The sequence below is a fragment of the Heloderma suspectum genome, chromosome 6, assembly GCF_057233095.1.
Source record: "Heloderma suspectum isolate Gila_16-S chromosome 6, 16-S_ref, whole genome shotgun sequence".
NCBI lineage: Eukaryota > Metazoa > Chordata > Lepidosauria > Squamata > Helodermatidae > Heloderma > Heloderma suspectum.
In genome coordinates, this window is record NC_139463.1 from 52269943 (window position 1) to 52290176 (window position 20234).

At 48.3% G+C, this 20234-nt stretch overlaps 1 protein-coding gene across 1 annotated transcript; it reads left to right on the plus strand.

The window, feature by feature from the left end:
• Positions 1–10954: 10954 nt before the first annotated feature.
• Positions 10955–14047, plus strand: FAM187A (family with sequence similarity 187 member A). The gene has a single exon (XM_084808219.1). It carries the CDS (start codon positions 12525–12527, stop codon positions 13770–13772), a length of 1248 nt encoding a protein of 415 aa, XP_084664345.1. The 5' UTR covers positions 10955–12524; the 3' UTR covers positions 13773–14047.
• The last annotated feature ends 6187 nt before the right edge of the window (positions 14048–20234 follow it).

Here is a 20234-nt window from a genome sequence, read left to right on the forward strand (position 1 = left end):
AACAGGAAAGTCGACGGAGGCCCCGCCCGGCAGCGGCCCTCCGTGGCCCTCTGCCCCGCGGAGGGCGCAGGAGGGAGGCGCGCAGGTCGTACCCCGCGCTGCCTCGGCGCCCCAGGCGGCGGGCTGCCGCTGCTGCGCGGAAGCGGGGCCCGGGGAAGGCGCTGTCCCCCGGCGGCGAGAAAGCCGCGCGGCCCCGCCGCGCCCCGCCGGGCTGCTCTTCCGCACGGAGCGCTGCCCCGGGGGCTGTGGCGCGCGAAGGCAGGCCCGGCCGGGCGCTTCGACGAGCTCGGCTCAGGCGCGGCGCCGGCCAGCCGGCCGGGCGGCCGTGAGCGAGTCTGCCGAGAGGGTGCGTGTGGCTTGCTTCCAAGCAGGAGCGCCCGTCCGAGGCAGCTCGTCCGCTGGCAGGGCTGTGGCGGGGCGCTCGTTGGCTCCTGAGCATGCCTGGGCTGCTCGCTGTGGCCCCCAGCTTTCAGTCTGAGCAAACGCGCCCCGTTGCTTTTATCTGGGAGAGACGCCGTTCCGTCCGTCTCCCCCGCGGCTGTGAGGTGCTTTCATAAATGTCTGACTGTTCAACCTGGCTGCCTTGGATTTTGTTTAACAGGAGGGAGCGGGACTTTGCCGAGGCAGCTGGTGGTGCCGCAAGCGTTTCAAGAACCAGGCCCTCGCTCAGCCCACGGGGCTGCGTGGGGGGACGCTTGGGCAGCCAGAGGGCTCGCCCTCCGGAAGGCCTCTGCTGGCCCCGGGTGGCCAAAGCGGTGAAGGACTTTTGCAAGTCCTGTGATGTGTGCCAAAAGGTGGGGGTTAACTGTGATCATCCCGAAGCCCCTCGCAGCCCCTGCCCCTCGCGGAGGCCCCCTTAGGGTGGGTTGGCATTGACGTTATTGGCCCCATCTCCCCGCCCAAGGGAACGGGGAAGAAACTCATTCTGACTGCAGTTGATTTTGCCAGCCAATATGCCGAAGCTATTCCTTTGCCAACCATCACTGTACCGGCACCGGCTAAAGCCCTTTGGTTTATTTATTCCTGCCTAAGAATATCCAAGACTATTTTATCTGACAGAGGCACAGGGTTTGTCTCCCGGCTTCTACAGAAGATGTGGAATATCACAGAGATAAATCGTTTCACTTCCGTCCCATATCATCATGACGCTAATGGATTAGTGGAGCGGATGAACCAGGCTCTGGGCAAGATGATTCGGGCTTATACAGTGAGGCATCCTGCAGATTGGGACCAAGCCCTGCCCTTTTTGTTGTTTGCTTATCAAGATGCGCCCCAAGAAAGTTTGGGGTTTTCCCCTAATGAACTGATGTTTGGGTTAGGGTTGGGAAGGCAGAATGGGAGGGGAACCTGGCCCCCTCCCCACAGTCCATGCTGGCCTCTCTGCGGACCCTACAGAATATGCTGAAGGAGGTTCAGGAGGTGGCCAAAGGCAATTTAGCCCAACAGAGACAACAGACGTGGTATGATAAGAAAGCCAAGCTGCATGTCTTTAAGCCAGGGAATCAGGTCCTTGCGTTGAAACCCATCAAGCCAGACAAACTGGCTGTGAAGTGGGAGCCCCCCCCCCCCCCGGTGGTGAGACAAAGACCGGGTGAAATTAATTATCTGGTGGACTTCCCAGACTCCCCCTGGAAACCCAAGGTGTGCCATGTCAATATGCTGAAACTGTATATTGATTGAGACCATTTAGTGTTTCAATATGCTGTGGAGAAGGGAGATGCAGGTGAAGTGTGGGTTTACTGGAAGGGTGCCATGGGGGGGGTGGCAGAAGTCGTTCTCCCTCCGTCGTTGTCAGCTACCCAGCGGAACCAGCTGCATGAGCTGTTGATGGATTGCCAACTATGTTTTTGAGTGCTCCGGGGCAAACCTCCTTGGCCCAGCATTCCATTCTGACCAGGGACCACCCATCCATCCATCCCTTACCCTAGCAGGCCACGGGGAAGCATGCAGCAGATATTGCCATGGAAATTCAAGCTATGTTGGATTTGGGGGTAATTTGGCCCTCTCATAGTCTGTAGTCCTCTCTGGTGGTGCGTGTGGAGAAGGAAGGGGGCCAGGGGGATCAGATTTTGTATTGATTACCAAAAGCTGAACCAATTTACCCAACCAGACCCTTATCCAATGCCCGTATGGACCATTTTTGGAACAATTTGGGCATGTCAAATGCATCTCCACCATTGATTTGACCAAGGGGTATCGGCAGGTGCCCTTGGATGAAGATGCTGCCCTTAAGTCTTGTAGAAGAAAAAAGGCAAGAGATAAAGAGAGTGGTTCAAGCTTCAGTGCTTTAGTTCAGGCTTTAAGGGTTGCTAGGCCTTGTTGCTGGAAAAGCAGTTTGCGATAAAAAGGGGCAAGGGTGGAAGAAATATGCTAATATTTTTAGAAGAACGAAATGAGTCTGTGACAAGGCAGGCATGAAGAACAGCCTTGTGGTGATTTGCAGTTTTCTATAATTGTTGCTTGCCCTTTCTGTAGCTGCTGATTCCTCATGACCACTTGTTTGTGAATCAGTTAATCCATTGATCAATAAATCAACAAGTCTATGAATCATATGATAATCGCAAAACTATATAATATGTTGCTTGGGAATGGAAGGGGTGGAGCTTTGTACCACAGCCTGACCATTGTGGTTTTATGGGTTTCCTCCCTGACAACACCTGTTGAGTTGTGATTTTCTTTGGCCAAAATAAAGTCTCTGAAGGAATTGTACTTTGAAACAATGAGTGGATTAATTTTTCTACAACAGTGCATTTGTAACCCATTTGGGGCTGTTTCAAATTGCTGTTTGGATTGTGCAATGGGCCAGGGACCTTTCAGAGGCTTATTAATGGGCTGTTAAATAGGCTGGGAGACTTTGCTTGTGCGTATTTGGATGATGTAGGTAGCCATCTTCAGTTAGACCTGGGATTTCCATTTAAACCATGTCAGACAAGTGTTCCAATGAATCCAAGAGGCTGAGCTTATGGTTAAGGCCTAGAAGTGCCAGCTTGGCCTGGGAGAAGTTACTTATCTGGGGCATAAGGTGGGGGCGAGGGCACCACCAAGCCCCTGGAGGCTAAAATTGAATCCGTTCAAGATTGTCCTGTGCCTCGGACTAAGAAGCACGTGCAACGTTTCCTGGGTCTGGCTGGGTACTATAGGTGGTTAGTTCCTCATTTTAGTAACTTGGCCGCCCCATTGACTAATTTGTGTAAGAAGAAACAACCAGTTAAAGTCCAGTGGTCGGGGCAGTGTCAATGGGTGTTTGACCTTTTAAAATCCTGACTTATGGACTGCCCTATTCTGCAAGCACCTCACTTTGAGGTTCCCTTCATGCTGCAGACTGATGCCTCGGAGGCAGGGCTAGGGGCTATATAGCTTCAGGAGGAACCAGACCAAGAGCTCCATCCCATTGCCTATCTCCAAGCTATTGGAGCATGAGAAAAGTCTGGCCGCCATTGAGATAGAATGTTTAGCCACTCCAGCTAAACTCCAGCTTAAACTCCAGCCCTATCTGTGGGGACAGAAGATCCAGTTACAAAATGACCGTGCCCCCCCGTGTTGGCTGGCTAAAGTGAAAAGCTCCAACAATAAGTTGTTACGATAGAGCTTAGCCCTTCAAGCTTCTGACTTTTCAGTGGTTCATATCCAAGGCAAAGACAATGTCCTGGCCGATGGTTTGTCTCAAGCATATGCTCCCAAAGAAAGCCCCAGATAAATGGTGCCCATGATGAACTGAGGATTGTGGGAGCAGTTCTGAGATCCATCTGCCCATGCCAGTCAGACAAGCGATTGTTGGAACAGGCACAATGCCTCAGTAGCTTTGATAACCGTCTTAGAATTAGTAGGCCTGCTGCTTGGATTATTATCCTGCCTTGGCAACTATTTGTTATGAATTGCTTGCTTATATGCTATAAACGTTAATTGTGTGGCATAATATGTATAACTATGGTAGGTTTAGTAAGTATAATTAAAATACATGTAGGTTAATGGTGAAAATTATATTATTTGTGTTCCCTTGCCGTACCAACAGAGAAGGATTGACTAGAGATCTAGAGCTTAACCCTGAGATCTCATCTTTTCAAGTAAAGTGTGTGTGTCAAGAACCATGGGCTGGTTCTCTCTCAGCCATGGAGCTGGGCCCAGCTGGAACATATGGTGACATCACCACCTACACATGTGTTATCTCGAGGCAGCTCCTGGTGTCCAACGTGTTGGGCTTCTGTCAAGAATCCTATCCTGGGAGACCTTACCTTGGTAATGTAGGGTAGGAATGTAGGATAGGGTAGACAGTGCTTTATTATTTTTGCTTGAGTGTACAAGGTTCTCTGTGTAAGGATTGATTCTGAGCGCAGGGAGATAGTTAGCGGCTCAGATTTAGAAGAGGAGCAGCCAGAACTCGGGGAGGCATTTTCACAAGCCAGTTCAGATATGGGTGGGCGTGCTTCTCAGGTTACCAACTCCCAGATGGCTGGGCATAAAGCCGTCCTTATCCCCGTCTGTGAGAAGCAACAAGCAGGAGGAGGAGGGGCTTGAGGACTGTGACCTAAGAGACACGAGGCAGCAGCACAGAGGTAAGAGGGAAACGCCAGGGGCAGAGCTCAGACAGTCGAACAGGTTAGTGATGTGTGAAAGGCTACGCAGGGAAGCATCACGCGAGGGGCGGAACCTCCCTCCCTAAGTTAATCTAGCCAGGTAGCCTCCCTTTCAAACTGCGGGCAACTTTTGGTGATCCTATTTGAATCCCCTGGAGGCATTCTGTTGTAGCCAGAGAGTCTTCGAGGATTTGCATCTGTAATGAAGCTGTGAATAATGAATTAATGGTGTGAGACTGAAGCCTCTCATTTTGTGTGTGTGTGAGTGCTTAAGGAAAGAGGGTCCTAAGGGATTTGTGACAGCTTGCCCACATTTTCTCCCCCACCTCTCTCCAATCCTCATTTTGTTTTTGTTTTTTCATTGGTCTACTTCACTGACAACACTCTCGGGCAGCGACATGGAACAGGCTTTAACCACATCGACGCAGGAGAACCAGGCTCTTCGTGATCAGGTCAACCACTTGACGGGCACTATTCAAGCGTTACAAGCGGCCGCTCCACCCCCAATCTCTCCCCATCGGAAATGCCTGGTGGCTCTGCTGGAGAAGTTTTGTGGAGACAAAGGCCTGTTTCAAATTTTCTACGCCCAGTCGGAACTGTATATGCACCTCCGTGCGTTCATTGGGGTATATGCACCCCAATGCAACTGGGAGCAACCCGATTCAGGCTGTTGCAGAAGAACTGGAATGACGGCATGCTGAATGGCAGTGCTTCAGATGTGGAAAGAAAGGTCACTTTGCCCGATTCTGCCGGTCCCAACTGACAGCCCCACCTCCCTCACCACCTCCTGCCCCCCAAGCCTGACTAGACCACCCCCCAAGTCTGTTGGGAGCCTCTAGTGAGGAGGGACCATTCGCAACTGGGGTACGTCTCACACACATCTCTCCCCTGTCCCATCTGTTGCTTCCTGTACACCTCCATTCTCCCCAAGGGCGGGGGGACATGTCATGGCGCTGGTGGACTCTGGGGCTACTACCAGTTTTATGGACAAAACGTTTGCTCGGCAACGCAACATCTCTGCTCTGCTCCTGCCCGCCCCATTGAAAGTAGAGATCATCGACAGGCCTCCTCTCTTATCTGGAGCAGTCACTTGGATTACAACTCCAGTCACCTTAAGTTCCCAGGGGCACGTCGAACAAATCCAGTTTCACCTGGCCAAGCTGCCCCAGTACCCAACTGTGCTAGGCATATCCTAGTTCTCAAAGCGCAATCCTCAGATCTCACAGAAACTTCATCGAGTGCAATTCTCATCCCCGTACCGTCAATAACATTGTTTCCCAGGAACCGGAGTGGCCACGGCTCAGGCATTAACCCCTTCCTCTCCCTCCTCGTCACCTCCAAGCAGTTTTTCTACTCCAGTGACCCTACCCAGTAAATATGCAGCCTTCTGGGATGTTTTCAACAAGAAAAAAGCCAACCTTCCCCCCCCCCCCCCCGGCCCTATGATTGCTCCATTGACCTGATCCCAGGAGCTACCATCCTGGCCAGGCGCCTGTACTCTATGTCAGAGCCGGAACTTCGAGCTCTACAGGAGTTTTTGGACACTTAAGTTGCAGTGGAATTTCATTTGCCCCTCCACCTCCCCTGCGAGCGCGCCAACTCTGTTCGTGCAGAAAAAATCAGGGGAGCTCCATCCCGTGCATGACTACAGGAACCTCAATGCCATTACCATATATGACAAATACTCCCTTTCTCTAATCCCCGAGATGCTGGAGCGCCTAGACCAAGCCAGGATTTTCATTAAGTTGGACCTGCGTGGTGCCTATAATTTGATTCGCATCTGGGATGGGGATGAGTGGAAGACAAGTTTCAGTTGCAGGTATGAATCATATGAATACTTAGTCATGCCTTTCGGCTTAGCCACTGCCTCATCTACGTTTTCGCGTTTTATGAATGACATCTTCCGGGATTATTGGGGCGCATTCCTTATTGTTTATCTGGATGATTTACTTGTTTTTTCTCTGGACCCACACACACATGAACGGCATGTGAAAGCCATCTTACAGCGCCTCCGGGAGCACCGTCTCTTTGTTAAGCTGGAGAAATGCACTTTTGATTTGACATCCTTGGACTACCTGGGTTATATTATTTCAGTGGAAGGCATCAAAATGGATCCTACAAAAGTCCAAGCAGACCTCTCCTGGCAGACTCCATCCACCAAGAAGGACTTACAATGATTCCTAGGCTTTGCCAATGTTTACAGAAAGTTCCTGCCCGGCTATGCAAAACTGACAACTCCTCTGACAGGAGGAGTTGACTCCTCCCCAAAGGCAAGAAATCCCCCTTTTCACTGGTCTGCCTCCGCTCAGCAGTCTTTTGAAGAGCTGAAGAGGCTGTTTAGCTCTGAACCGAGCCTTTTACATCTTGACCCACAGAAACCCTTTGTACTGCAACAGATCCCTCAGATTTTGCTGTGGGGGCTGTGCTTTTCCAGCTGGAAACAGCAGGGGAAGAGTTACAGCCTTGTGCTTACCATTCCAGGAAATTAAGCATGTCCGAGAAGAACTATACCATCTGGGAGAAAGAACTGTTAGCCATAAAGTCAGTGTTAGAAACGTGGCGGTATCTTTTGGAGGGGGCATAGCACCCAGTTGAAGTGAGAATTGACCATCGGACTCTGGAACATCTCCTGTGCTTTGAATCACCGCCAAATTAGGTGGTCTTTATTTTTTTCATGGTTTAACCTCAAGATCCGCCATGTTAGAGCCACGGACAACCAACAGGCAGACGCACTCTCCCATAAGCCGGAATTGCAGCCAGGGGGTGAGGAGAGCCCCTCCCCTGCTCCTACCCTTCACCCTGAAAGTCTGGTGACTGCTGTTGAACCTCACTCTTGGATAGAGGTCAGAACAAACCCGGGATCCCTTTGTGCGTGATAAAGTGGCGGAACTGGGGCAGGCAGCTGGCGCTCCCAAGTCTACCCCCTTTTCATTGCAAGGGGGGGGCTGCTTTACCACTCCCAAAGGGTCTATGTGCCTTCCAAAAGCCTCCGGGAAAAAGTACTCTGTCAGTGCCGTGACGCCTCCACCGCTGGGCATTTTGGCTTTTCCAAAACATTATACAGGGTTACGCGGGACTTTTGGTGGCCCCGAGTGTGTCGGGATGTCAAAACCTATGTCGCCTCCTGTGACACCTGTCAACAGGCGAAGGACCCCACAGGCAAATGCACTGGCTTACTCCGTCCCCTGCCTACACCCTCTGGGCCCTGGAAGCTCCTCTCCCTCGACTTCATCACTGACTTGCTCCATTCAGAAGATAAAACCACCATTGTGGTAGTGGAGGACTTATTTTTGAAAATGGCCCACTTTCACCCATGCTCTGGACTGCCCATGGCCAAAGACATGGCAGAGCTCTTTTTGATACATGTTTTCTGGTTGCTTGTCTGGCCAGAGGGCCTCATTTCGGATCGGGGGCCCCAATTCACGGCCTGCCTCTGGTGGGAGTTGCTTGCGCTGTTCGATGTGGAACTCAGACTTTCCTCTGCTCACCACCCCCAGACGGATGGGCAGACTGAACGTACCAACGCCACGCTGGAGCAGTACTTATGCTGCTATGTAAATCGCCTTTTCAATTTACTCTGGCCTTTTCAATGCACTCTGTGCATCTCTTCTTATGGGACAATGTCGAGCAAGCAAAAGCAACATATAAAGAAACTGTGGACTGACATCGCCAACTCGGTCCAGCGCTTTTCAACTGGCTCTCCCTCCCTTCATGAAGATGCATCCTGTTTTTCATTGCTCGTTACTTTCCCCCCGGTCTCTGGCGACCCCCATCGCTCCAACTGCACCCCCTTGCCTCCCATTTTGGCACGGGGGGAGGAAGAGTTTGAAGTCGCTGACATCCTGGACTTGCGCCTTTTCTGGGAGTGGCTGCAATATTTGGTTGGCAGGGAGGGGTATGGGCCAGACAAACAATTCTGGGAACCGGCAGAACATTTGCATGCCCCCTTGGTGGTTCTCCATTTCCACCAGCACTACCCCCACAAGCCCGGGGCCCCAACGAGAAAGATCGGGGGGAGGCCTCATGGAAGCAGGGATGATGTCAGGACTGAGAGGCTACACAGGGAAGCATCATGTGAGGGGCGGAACCTCCCTCCCTAAGTTAGCCTAGCCAGACAGCCTCCCTTTCAAACAGTGGGCAACTTTCAGTTATCCCATTTGAATCCCCTGGAGGCATTCCTTTGTAGCCAGAGTCTTCGAGGATTTACATCTGTAATGAACCTGTGAATAATGAATTAAAAGCATGAGATTGAAGCCTCTCATTTTGTGTGTGTGTGAGTGCTTAAGGAAAGGGGGGCCCAAAGCATTTGTGACACTCTGAATACTTTGTTTTATGTAAGCTTTTATCCTAATTCTTCCGTTTATCCTTTTCCTTTAATACAATATTTAATTACCTCTAGAATTTCAACCCCTTCATGGATCACTGCCTTGTTGTGGCGAAGGGGCTTGCGTAACTCAGTGAAGCCATAAGCTATGCCGTGCAGGGCCACCCAAGACGGACAGGTCATGGCAGAGAGTTCTGACAAAATGTGGTCCACTGGAGAAGGAAATGGCAACCCACTCCAGTATTCTTGCCAAGAAAACCCCATGGAACGTATCACAAGGCTAAAAGAGATGACACCGGAAGATGAGCCCCTCAGGTCGGAAGGTGTCCAATATACTACTGGGGAAGAGCAGAGGGCATTTCCAAGTAGTGCCAGAAAGAGTGAAGCGGCTGGGCCAACGCTGAAAGGACACTCAGCTATGGATGTGTCTGGTGGTGAAAAGAAAATCCAATGCTGTAAAGAACAATATTGTTTAGGAACCTGGAATGTAAGATCAATGAATCAAGGTAAGCTGGAGGTGGTCAAACATGAGATGGCAAGACTGAACATCGTCATCTTGGGAATCAGGGAACTAAAATGGACAAGCATGGGCGAATTTACAGTCATATCTACTACTGTGGGCAAGAATCATAGAATAGTAGGGTTGGAAGGGGCCTACAAGGCCATCGAGTCCAACCCCCTGCTCAATGCAGGAATCCAAGTCAGAGCATCCCTGACAAATGGCTGTCCAGCCTCGTCTTGAACGCCTCCAGTGTAGGAGAGCCCACCATCTCCCCGGGTAATTGGTTCCATTGTCGTATTGCTCCTACAGTCAGGAAGTTTTTCCTGATATTCAGCCGGAATCTGGCTTCCTGTAACTTGAGCCCATGATTCCGTGTCCTGCACTCTGGGATGATCAAGAAGAGATCCTGGCCTTCTTCTCTGTGACAACCTTTCAAGTACTTAAAGAGTGCTAAGTACTTCAAGTACTAAGAATCCCGTAGAAGAAATGGAGTAGCACTCATAGTCAACAAAAGGGTGGGAAAAGTAGGGATGGCGGAGAATTCTGCCACGGATCTCAGTGAGGCCGAATGCCAGTGCATTCGGCCCCCCGAAATCCATGGCGGAATGAAGCCCCCGCCCACCCAACCCACAAAAGGTGCGCGGAGCCGAGCCCCCAACCCACGAAAGGCGCATGAAACGGAGCACTTAACTGCTGCCGTCCGCACCGACTTGCGAATGACAGTATTCCAGCTGAGTGATTTAAAATCCTAAAAGATGATGCTGTTAAAGTGCTGCACTCAATATGCCAACAAATTTGGAACACTCAACAGTGGCCACAAGACTGGAAAAGGTCAGTTTACATTCCAATTCCAAAGAAAGGCAATGCCAAAGAGTGTTCAAACTAACATACAATTGCGCTCATTTCACATGCCAGCAAGATGATGCTCAAAATCCTACCAGCTAGGCTTCAGCAGCATGTGAACCGAGAACTACCGGTAGTACAAGCTGGGTTTCGAAGAGGCAGAGGAACTAGAGATCAAATTGCCAACTTTCACTGGATAAAGCAAGAGAATTCCAGAAAAACGTCTATTTCTGCTTCATTGACTAGGCGAAAGCCTTTGATTGTGTGGATCACAACAAACTGTGGCAAATTCTTAAAGAGATGGGGGTACCAGACCACCTGACCTGTCTCCTGAGAAACCTGTACGAGGGTCAAGAAGCAACAGTAAGAACCGGACATGGAACAACCGATTGGTTCAAAATTGGGAAAGGAGTACGACAAGGATGTATATTGTCGCCCTGCTTATTTAACTTATATGCAGAGTACATCATGAGAAACGCCGGGTTGGATGAATCACAGGTCAGAATTAAGATTGCCAGGAGAATTATCAACAACCTCAGATATGCAGACGATACCACCCTAATGGCAGAAAGCGAAGAGGATCTGAAGAGCCTCTTGTTGAGGGTGAAAGTGGAGAGTGCAAAAGCTGGTTTGAAACTCAACATTAAAAAAACGAAGATCATGGCATCTGGCCCCATCACTTCCTGGCATATAGAAGGGGAAGAAATGGAAACAGCGACAGACTTTATTTTCTTGGGCTCCAAGATCGCCGCAGATGGTGACTGTAGCCATGAGATTAAAAGACGCTTGCTCCTTGGGAGGAAAGCTATGGCAAACCTAGACAGCATAGTAAGAAACAGAGACATCACCTTTCTGACAAAGGTCCGCATAATCAAAGCTATGGTTTTCCCAGTAGCAACGTATGGCTGTGAGAGCTGGACTATAAGGAAGGCTGAGCGCCGAAGAATCAATGCTTTCGAACTGTGGTGCTGGAGAAGACTCTTACGAGTGCCCTGGACTGCAAGGGGGTCAAATCAGTCCATCCTAAAGGAAATCAACCCTGAGTGCTCATTGGAAGGACAGATACTGAAGCTGGAGCTCCAATATTTTGGCCACCTAATGCGAAGAGAAAACTCCCTGGAAAAGACCCTGATGCTGGGAAAGACTGAAGGCAAAAGGAGAAGGGGACGGCAGAGGATGAGATGGCTAGATAGCATCACTGATGCAATGAATATGAACTTGAGCACACTCCGAGAGAGAGCGGAGGACAGGAAGGCCTGGCATCCATGGGGTCACGAAGAGCTGGACACGACTTAACGACTGAACAACAAAAAGAATTGCAAGTGTTCCTTCTGGGTAAATTTCCGTGCCAAGTCCAGTGCCTGTTGGCAGACAGGGGGTGGCTACTGGGTAATTGTTGGAATCTGAGGACCAAAGTAGCTTGGCCTCCCTTGCAGGGAGGTTGGAATTCTTTCTAACCTTCCTTCAATTTTCAGGCAAAGTGGCAGAAGTGTCCTCTCTCTCTTTCATTTCGGCAGTGACTGGCAATAAAATATATATAGTAAATACATGCAAATTAGGTACCCATCAGATATTGTATTTACTATTGCAGGTAGTTACTAAGGTCGAGGAGGGAGAGATACCAGTATTTTCATTTCAGTGCATCAGCCCTGCTATCTCAGTTTTCTCCCAAAACCAAAGGGCTAATTCACATATCTGCATTAGATATTGTGGCTCTTTCTATATAACTGGGGAGAGCCAATGGTTTGGTGATCCAGCACATGCTTTGCCTCCATAAAGTCCCCCATTTAATCTCTGTCGTCTCCAGTTAAAAGAATCTCAAGTAGCAGGGTTGGGAAAGGCTGTGCCTGAGTCACTGGAGAACTGCCAATCTAGATACTGATCTAGATGGACCAGTGGACTACGTATAGGGCAGCTTCATATATACAAGCAAGCATCCAGAATGGGCTAGGAGCCAATTGTTCATGTGATCTGTCTCAGAGCTGAGTGCATTCTAGAACTTATGGAAGAAAAAATGGAAATGGTTCTAGATTCTTTGTCTTCTATGGAAGTATAATATGCACACACATAAACATTGTTTAATATGATGTTAGAAAGAACTAGGATAAGACTGGGATAAAAATGTATCCCCGGTCATTCTAGAATAAAGCATCTCCTTATTGGTTGGTCAAATTAAGGCATCCTTCAATAATGAAGCATCAGAGTTGAACTCCAAAACTGGTAACTACCCTCTCTATAGAACGTGGAAGCTGTTGAGCAAAGTGTAGTACACGGCCATCAAATGGCTTCGAAAGGATTGGCTGGAATTGTAATTGTCCTGGGTACTGCTGACATTCTCCATGCCTTTGCTATAGTGGAGAAGGAAGATGTGTTCAAGAAGACCCCTTGCCCAGCCTTTCTAATGTTTGAGAATGCTGCTTACCTGGCTGATATGAGCTTTGAGTTGCCTTGCAGTTGTAAGCCAGAGGAGATCACCTCTGTGGTCTGGTACTTTCAGAAAAATATGGGCAGTCAGCAGACTAAGGTCTTGACAGACTTTGATGGCACACTGATAGTGGACTCCAGCCACATCAAAGTGGGCAGTGACATGCTCCGGCGCTTCAGCATTAGGATGTTCAGCCTCATTGTCTTCCGGGTGCAGGTGGAAGATTCAGGGCACTATATTTGTGGCACAAAGAGAGGGAATTTCTTCTTTGGCTATGATATAGATGTGCAGGCTTCCAAGGACATAGCAGTTGCCTTTGCAGATGAGGATCAGCATTCATGGAGAGATGATGAAGAAACACATTTCATGATCTTTACCATCTTCTGGGACTGGACCAAGTGCAATCGCTGTGATGTCAGGGGTGAGCAACGGAGAATTGGTCTTTGCTATGTGAAAAGCCCCTATCTGCTCAGGCGGTACCGTACAGCCACAGCAGAGGTGGCATCCTGCGGCTCGAGGTCAGTCCCAAAGCGGTTTTGGGGTGTTGTTCAGATTAGAAAGCCTGAGGTTGTTATCCGAAGTTGCATGATAGCCTGTAGAGGGAAGACATCTTCAAATGAAGGAGAGGCATCCATCTCAAACGTCATTTCAAAGCTTGGAGAAAAACCCTGGGTTCCCAACATCCCCATTCAGTTCCACAAGCAGACCGTTGGTAGCGGGTTGATCATTACCTGCCCTGGTGCCAGGCCAGAGCATGCTGTAGCCTGGGACAAAGATTCAACTCGGCTGTACCTCACAAGGTTCCTCATTGGGGTCAACAAGAGCATGAGGGTCTTCATTGACCATGGAAATCAGCTGCACATACGCTTTGCCCAGGTGAATGACAGAGGCATCTACTACTGCTGGCGAGAAGGGCAAATGGTTGCTGGTTTCCGACTATCTGTGGTATATGAAAGCTATCGCAAACGAAGCCTTGATGATCCTGAGACACAGTATGCTGTGAAGGCGATCTTCACAAGCTTCATCCTCATCGCCATCCTCTTTGTCACCATCCACATGGCCCACTGCTGCCTTTTTGCCTTCAAGTACACAGCTATGGAATAGTATCTTCCAGGAAAATGGTCATGGGCTTAATAAGTAATTATTAATTATTATTGTTATTAGTCTATCAGTTGATTAAAGAATTAATTGATCAATTTTATGGTTCTTGACCAATTAAGCAATTGAGCTTAAATAACGTTTTGCAAAAACCTTAATGAAGGTGCTTTTTGGAGGATTATCTCCCTTAAATGTGAGGTGGTGTACAATTTAATAAACACATGTTACTCATTGAGAAAAGAAAATGCCACCCTCTAACATTTTTCATCAAATGTGGGAGTATTCCCTCTATTGCAGTATTTTCTGGTGCAGTTCACAAACAAATTCAAACATTTGTATTTGGAAGGTCCAGATTTAGAAGTATTTAACTCAACATTGCCAGTCACCTTGTGATTCTTGGACTACAAGAAAGTAGTTCAGTGGTAGAGCACATGCTTGCTATGGAGAAGGTCTCTGGTCCAATCTTCTGGTAGGGATGGAAAAGTCCTGCCTGAAACCCTGGAGAGCCTTTTCTGCCAGTCCGTGTCAACAATACTGGGCTTGATGGACCAATCATCTGACTCAGGGTAAGGCAGCTTCCTATGTTCCTATTCCTAACTATAGTAAGCACATACTTGGCTTGCAGAAGATCCCAGGTTCATTCTCCAGCCCCCCACATCTCTGGTTTAAAAGGGATTCCAGACAGAAGGGCAGGGAAAGATTTCTCTCTCTCTCTCTCTCTCTCTGTCTGTCTGATATCTTAGATCCGCCAAGTCTAAGTAGACTGTACTGGGCCTACCTGGACAAATGGTCTGACTCAGTGAAAGGCAGCTCTGCATATGCAAGATATGTAGAGGTTTCACACCAAGAGGCGATCTCTATGCTGGCAGTTGCATGCAGACAAGTAGTTTCTTTTTCATCCAGGGGGGCATCTCCACCAGCGATTCATGCCGAGCTGGCTGTGTGTGGTGGTCGTTAGGGATACATGATGTTGTGGCCATCCAGCAGCCGCCCCAGAGCTTATCAGGGAAGAAGCAGATTTCCTGAGACTGCTTAAAGTCTGATTCTTCAAGTCAGGTTCTCCTCGGTGTAGTTGCTGTGTGCCCCAACCCCCGCATTTAGCTCGGGGATGCCAGCCCTGCCCAGGAGGGTGCCCTTCACCATGACCCCAGTCAAGGGTGTTTCCTATGTGTTTCCCATCCCTGCACAAACCAACTAGAGTCTGCAGAAGTAACTCCCATTGAGGCTTGTCCCCTGAAAGCGCACACCAGCATTTACAGAGATCCCCTTCAACTGAAATCGCACATTTTAAAGCACTACTTCCCTAAAGGCTGTAAAGCGCTTTCCCAAAGCTGTGATTCTACATTGTTTGGTTTATTCAGAAGTAACTAATTCACACCTTCATTCATGCACAGCTAGGGATGTACGAAATTGGCCTTACCTGGCTCCGCCGGGTTCCGCTGGGGGGGGGAGGCGCTCCGTCCCTCCCCCTGGAATCTTCGCCAGATTCTGCGGAATCCTGGCTGGCTGGCTCCGCTCCGCAGGAATTCCACGGAGCCGCCGGCCGGCTCCGCCAGCAGCCGGACATCCAGCCGCTGGCTAGCAGGGACACAAATGGCGGCAGCCGTAGCTGCCGCCGTTTGCGTCCCTTTAGTCAGCCGTGATAGGCTATGTAAATCTTTACGTAGCCTATTACGTCTGACTTTAAAAAAAAACCAAAATGCGCGTACGCAAATGGCAGCGGCTACGGCCGCCACCATTTGTGTTCCTTATTCTGGCCCATCTTAGTCTACGTAAATATTTAAATAAAAAATAAATAAAATAAAAAATAAATAAAAAAATATTTACGTAGACTAAGACGGCGAAAATAAGGAACGCCATTTGCGTACGTGCGTTGTTGTTTTTTTTAAGTCAGACGTGATTGGCTACGTAAAGATTTACATAGCCTATCACGTTGTTGTTGTTTAAACCTAGCCATGATAGGCTACGTAAATCTTTACGTAGCCTATCACATCTTTTTTTTTTTTAAAGACTGGAAATGGCGGCGGCGGCGGCAGCCGGTGAGAAGACCAGCCGCTGGAGCTGCCGCCACCGCCTGGAAGATCCGCCCCAGGTAAGTCTCGTCTCGGGGGGATACACGGGGGGGGCAGGCCGTTCCGCCATGGAGTTCGGGGGGCCGAATGCACTGGCATTCGGCCTCACCGAGATCCGTGGCGGAATTCTCTGCCATCCCTATGCACAGCATCAGGTTAGAAAGGGAGCTGGTTTCCCCTCCCTTTGTTTCCCCTCCTTGTCTTTCCCAGCACAAACATATCTGTGTCTACTCAGAAGTAACTCCCATTCTGGTCAGTGAGTCTTGTTCCTGAAATGTGCACTCCCGAAGTTACTGAGATTCCCATGAATCAAAATAACGCATTTAGAGACCCATAATGTCAATGCTGAAGCTTCAACTGATTGCAGCAGGGCAGCGAGAACACTGTGTCCCTATAATGATTGTTTATTTAAGGAAGGAAGGAATGTGGGGGGGGGGAGATTGTTCACAGTTCTGGCAGCTTCAAGGCAGGGGGAATGCTGTGTTCATGTGATGATTGTTGGTTTAAGGAAGTACTTAATGCGCGTGGGGGGGGGGGAGACAGAGAGTGATTTTTGCCAAGACACTGGAGAAAACCTCCCAGGATTTTATCAGAGGAGGAAGCGGGGGGGGGGGGAGAGCCTGGAGGGGGGGAGCCTCTCTTACTGGTTGAGCAGCTCCTGCCAGTCAGATGACATTCACTCCAACCTTCCCACCTAGGGTATATTCTGTGAAGTGACTTATACCAGTGCGGTGCACTCAGTTGTGGAGCCCTGTGTGGACACAAAAGCACCAAAGCCGATCCCTTGAAAAAATCCAGGTAATCCTCCATTCGCTTCTCCTTCCATTGTCGTAGAGAAACCCCCTGGGGGCAGGTAAGAACAAGCAGTTGCCCCAATGAAATCTGTGCAGCAGGAGGCACTTCCATTATTCTTTTGCTTGTTATCAGCCTTGTGGTTTATTGAAATATCCCCCATTGTCTGGTGTTGGAAACAGGTGAGGGGCAGCTTTACATGTGCTCACACTCTTAGCAGCCATTAAAGTTGCTGGATTCAGCTGGTGATGACTCTAGGGACAGGGGGAGGCAGCAGATGGAGCACTCCAGGAGCAATGATCCACAGCACCCATAAAAGGCCTCGTGAAGAGAGGGAAAAGGTAGTGAGCCCCTATCCACTCTATTGGCAGACATTTTTTGGGCACTCCAGAGTCAACCATCTTTTTTCAGCCTTCTGGGAGTTGTGAAAGACATTTCTATGTAGGTACACCTTTACTGTTGTTTCACATTGCTCTTTCTACAAGTCACGCTAAGTTCAAGGCAGTCTTCACAGGGTAAGGGAAGGACACTGGGGATTTATGGTGTCTTTAGTCATGTGTATTTACAAGTGTAGGTATTATATAGGGTCACCAACATCAGACCACTCCATCCATTCCCTAATCCTCTCTGCAAACCAAAACCAAAGGCTGCTGTGTTCAGCTCTTTTTGCACATATATTTTCTGCTCAGACTAAAGCACTTAATGTCTAACTCTCGCTCATGCAGTTGGGCATGACCTATGTCACGTGTCAGAGCAGTAAACTGCCCGTTCCTCCCCATTAATTTCCAGGTCACACGAAGCCTTCTCCAAGGGCCCCCGCCAGGTGAGAAGTGGGGCTGGAGAAAGAGCCTTTTTAGTGTTAGAGCCCTGACTTTGAAATGCTTTCCTTAGAGCAGCTCACCTGGCAACTATATTAGTGTCATTCTGGTGCCAGGAGTACCCAGGCCTTTGGGGACTTCACCACACCAGGGCTTTTTATCTGCAATTTACTAGGGCTTCTGCTTCCAGATTCTTTGCGGGATTAAGATCAGCTCCTTACATGGGCTGTTTATAGTGGAATGTGCTGTTTTTTCAGGGCTGTGTTTCTTGGCAAATTTTCTGCAGCCTCTTCACCACCTCCTCAGAATTTGCTGCCTCTGTTTGGTCTAGGAATTGGGTGGGGCAGGGCGGGGGGAGATAGAGAAAATGCTGGGGGGGGTGCTTTGTCAGAATTTGCTATGCTTTTTCTTTTGATCCTGCTGACTCCACTGAGGTAGCAGAGCGGGCATCCCAATTTAGCCAGTCATAGAGGAATACCCAGAATATGTAACTCCACCAACTCCATATTACATGTTTACCTGCTGTTCTTCCAAAGAGCTCATGTCACTTTCCATTATAAAACAACCCTGCAAGTTAGCTTTGGCAGAGAAGGTGGGAGGAGGGGCTTGCCCAGAGTGTTTTCCCTTCTTCATTGATAGAGTAGCTTATCATATGGAGCCAACCTATATTTACTTCATGGTGCTGTGGTTATAGCAGAACTGAGCAATTTCACACAGCCATTAAAGCGGATTTACATTTAAATACTGCATTTTCTCTGATCTTTGTAAAAGCAGGATAAAGGTTTAAAAAAAAAAAAAAACCATGGGAGATGCCCTGGACCTTGACAACGTCATGTAAAGGACACGCAAACTTCCCTGAGTGATCAGTCATGAGCATGCAATAAAAGCCTCATGCAGAAATGCTATTAACTTGCTTTAACTTTTGTCATGTGATTTAATCTGCTCTTATATATGTTATTGTTATTGTTTTATTTATTTTAACTGCTTTTGTATTGTTTTCTTATGTAAGCCCCCCTGAGAATTCATTGAAGGACAGGACACCCCTCCAGCAAACAAATAGACAGACAAAGCAAGCAAGGAAAAATGGCAGCTGGGGGGAGGGGAGTACTTATGGAATAATTTCAAAAGAAAAATTCAAATAACCAAGAGTGCAATTTTAAATAATGTCACTGCTGCCCTTCATAATACCTTTAATATTCGCAAAGGCTTTTAATACAGGTCTCCTTTAAAAACAGAGTATTAAAAATTGACCCAACATATGGAAATATGCAAGCAGTTTTGAGAAGCTAAAATACAATGAACATCATCAAAGTTATAGAATGTTTAGGCACAAACAAGAATTACACAAGAAAAAAATCTGGGTTAACATTATTAGAACGCTAGCAGTCACTGTGGTGCTGGTTTTGTCTGCAGCGGCGGGACTTATGGATCAACTGTATGTAATGGTCTTGGGCTAGAAAAGGGTGAGCATTGCACAGAACTGCTCTGGGCCCGCTCTTTCCTCCTTGCCTTGCAAGTGTGTGGAGGAGTGGGACACATGAATCACAGCCTCGTGGGCGGCTTTCACCCGAAAGCTCCTTAGCATTGCTGAGGCACAGGTTTCCCACAATCTGCTAGAAGCGTATTGTCTTAAAACAGTATTTTGGACAAACCAGATAAACTATAAGCACATAATTTATCTTTGTAAATTTTTGTACATCTGCCTGATGCCTGGGACCAAAAGAGTACAATCCAGTTTTGTCAAGCTCATACTAAAATACTCCTATGTCCTAAATTTCCAAATGAAGTCCTGATTCCACATGGCACTTAATATAGCACTACATTATCCATAGCTGTGCTCATCCCTGTGGCTAAGATCCCTCCTTAATGTTTACTCAGAAGTAAGTCCTGTTCAGCAAAGGTCTCCCTGCAATTTTAATTAGACATTTTCTCCTTGCAGCTCCTGCCTCTAATTGCTTCCTGTTGAGCATGTCATGTACTGATTAATTGCCACTTAGTCAGTTCCTGTTCCCCACACTGGGGGGTGGAGGGGAGAGTGGCCACTTGCACATTGCCAAAAATGAAAAGAATGAAGGGCACCAATTTGCATAACATTTGCATGTGCTAATTTGTATGTATAGATATAAATTTAGAAATAATTTACTTAAACAGAAATACAATCCATCTCACCAAGCAGGGAAGACTGTGACACTGACCTGTGTGCCTGCTCCATATGCTGTCCAGGTGCTAATTATTGATGGGCAACTGCAAGGTCCTTTCACCCTTCCTGCTTATGATTTTCTATCTTTAAATTGGACTTGGACAGGGGAGACCTTCAAATAGAGGACTGCCCTCTGTACAGTAGGCCACCTGGCCACTGGGAGGGGGGGTGTCTTTAATTATGCTGTTTTGCAATAGAAAATAAAAAAAAATGAGAGGAAATGAGTAACTAAAGTTCCTCCCCCACACACACCGCGAGAAACAGGAACTGATTAGTCAAGGGCAATTCATCCGTAATATCACTGAACAGAAAGCAGTTAGAGACAGAAGGAACAAAGAAGAATCTTCTAATTAAAGGCCCAGTACCCCTGAAAAATCTTGGTAGTGCTTTGCCTCTCCATACTGGGCAGGCTGGCACTGTATTGGACTGCAACATGTGCCACAAATCAGGCCTGAAAAGACAAGGTGACAACACTGAAAAGGTCGAAATGCAGTGGTTGGCAACTGGATTTTCCATAAAGAGTGAGCACGCAAAAGATGGCAATTTGAGACTAAACTGCTAGTGTGGAAGCAGCCACCCTGTCCAT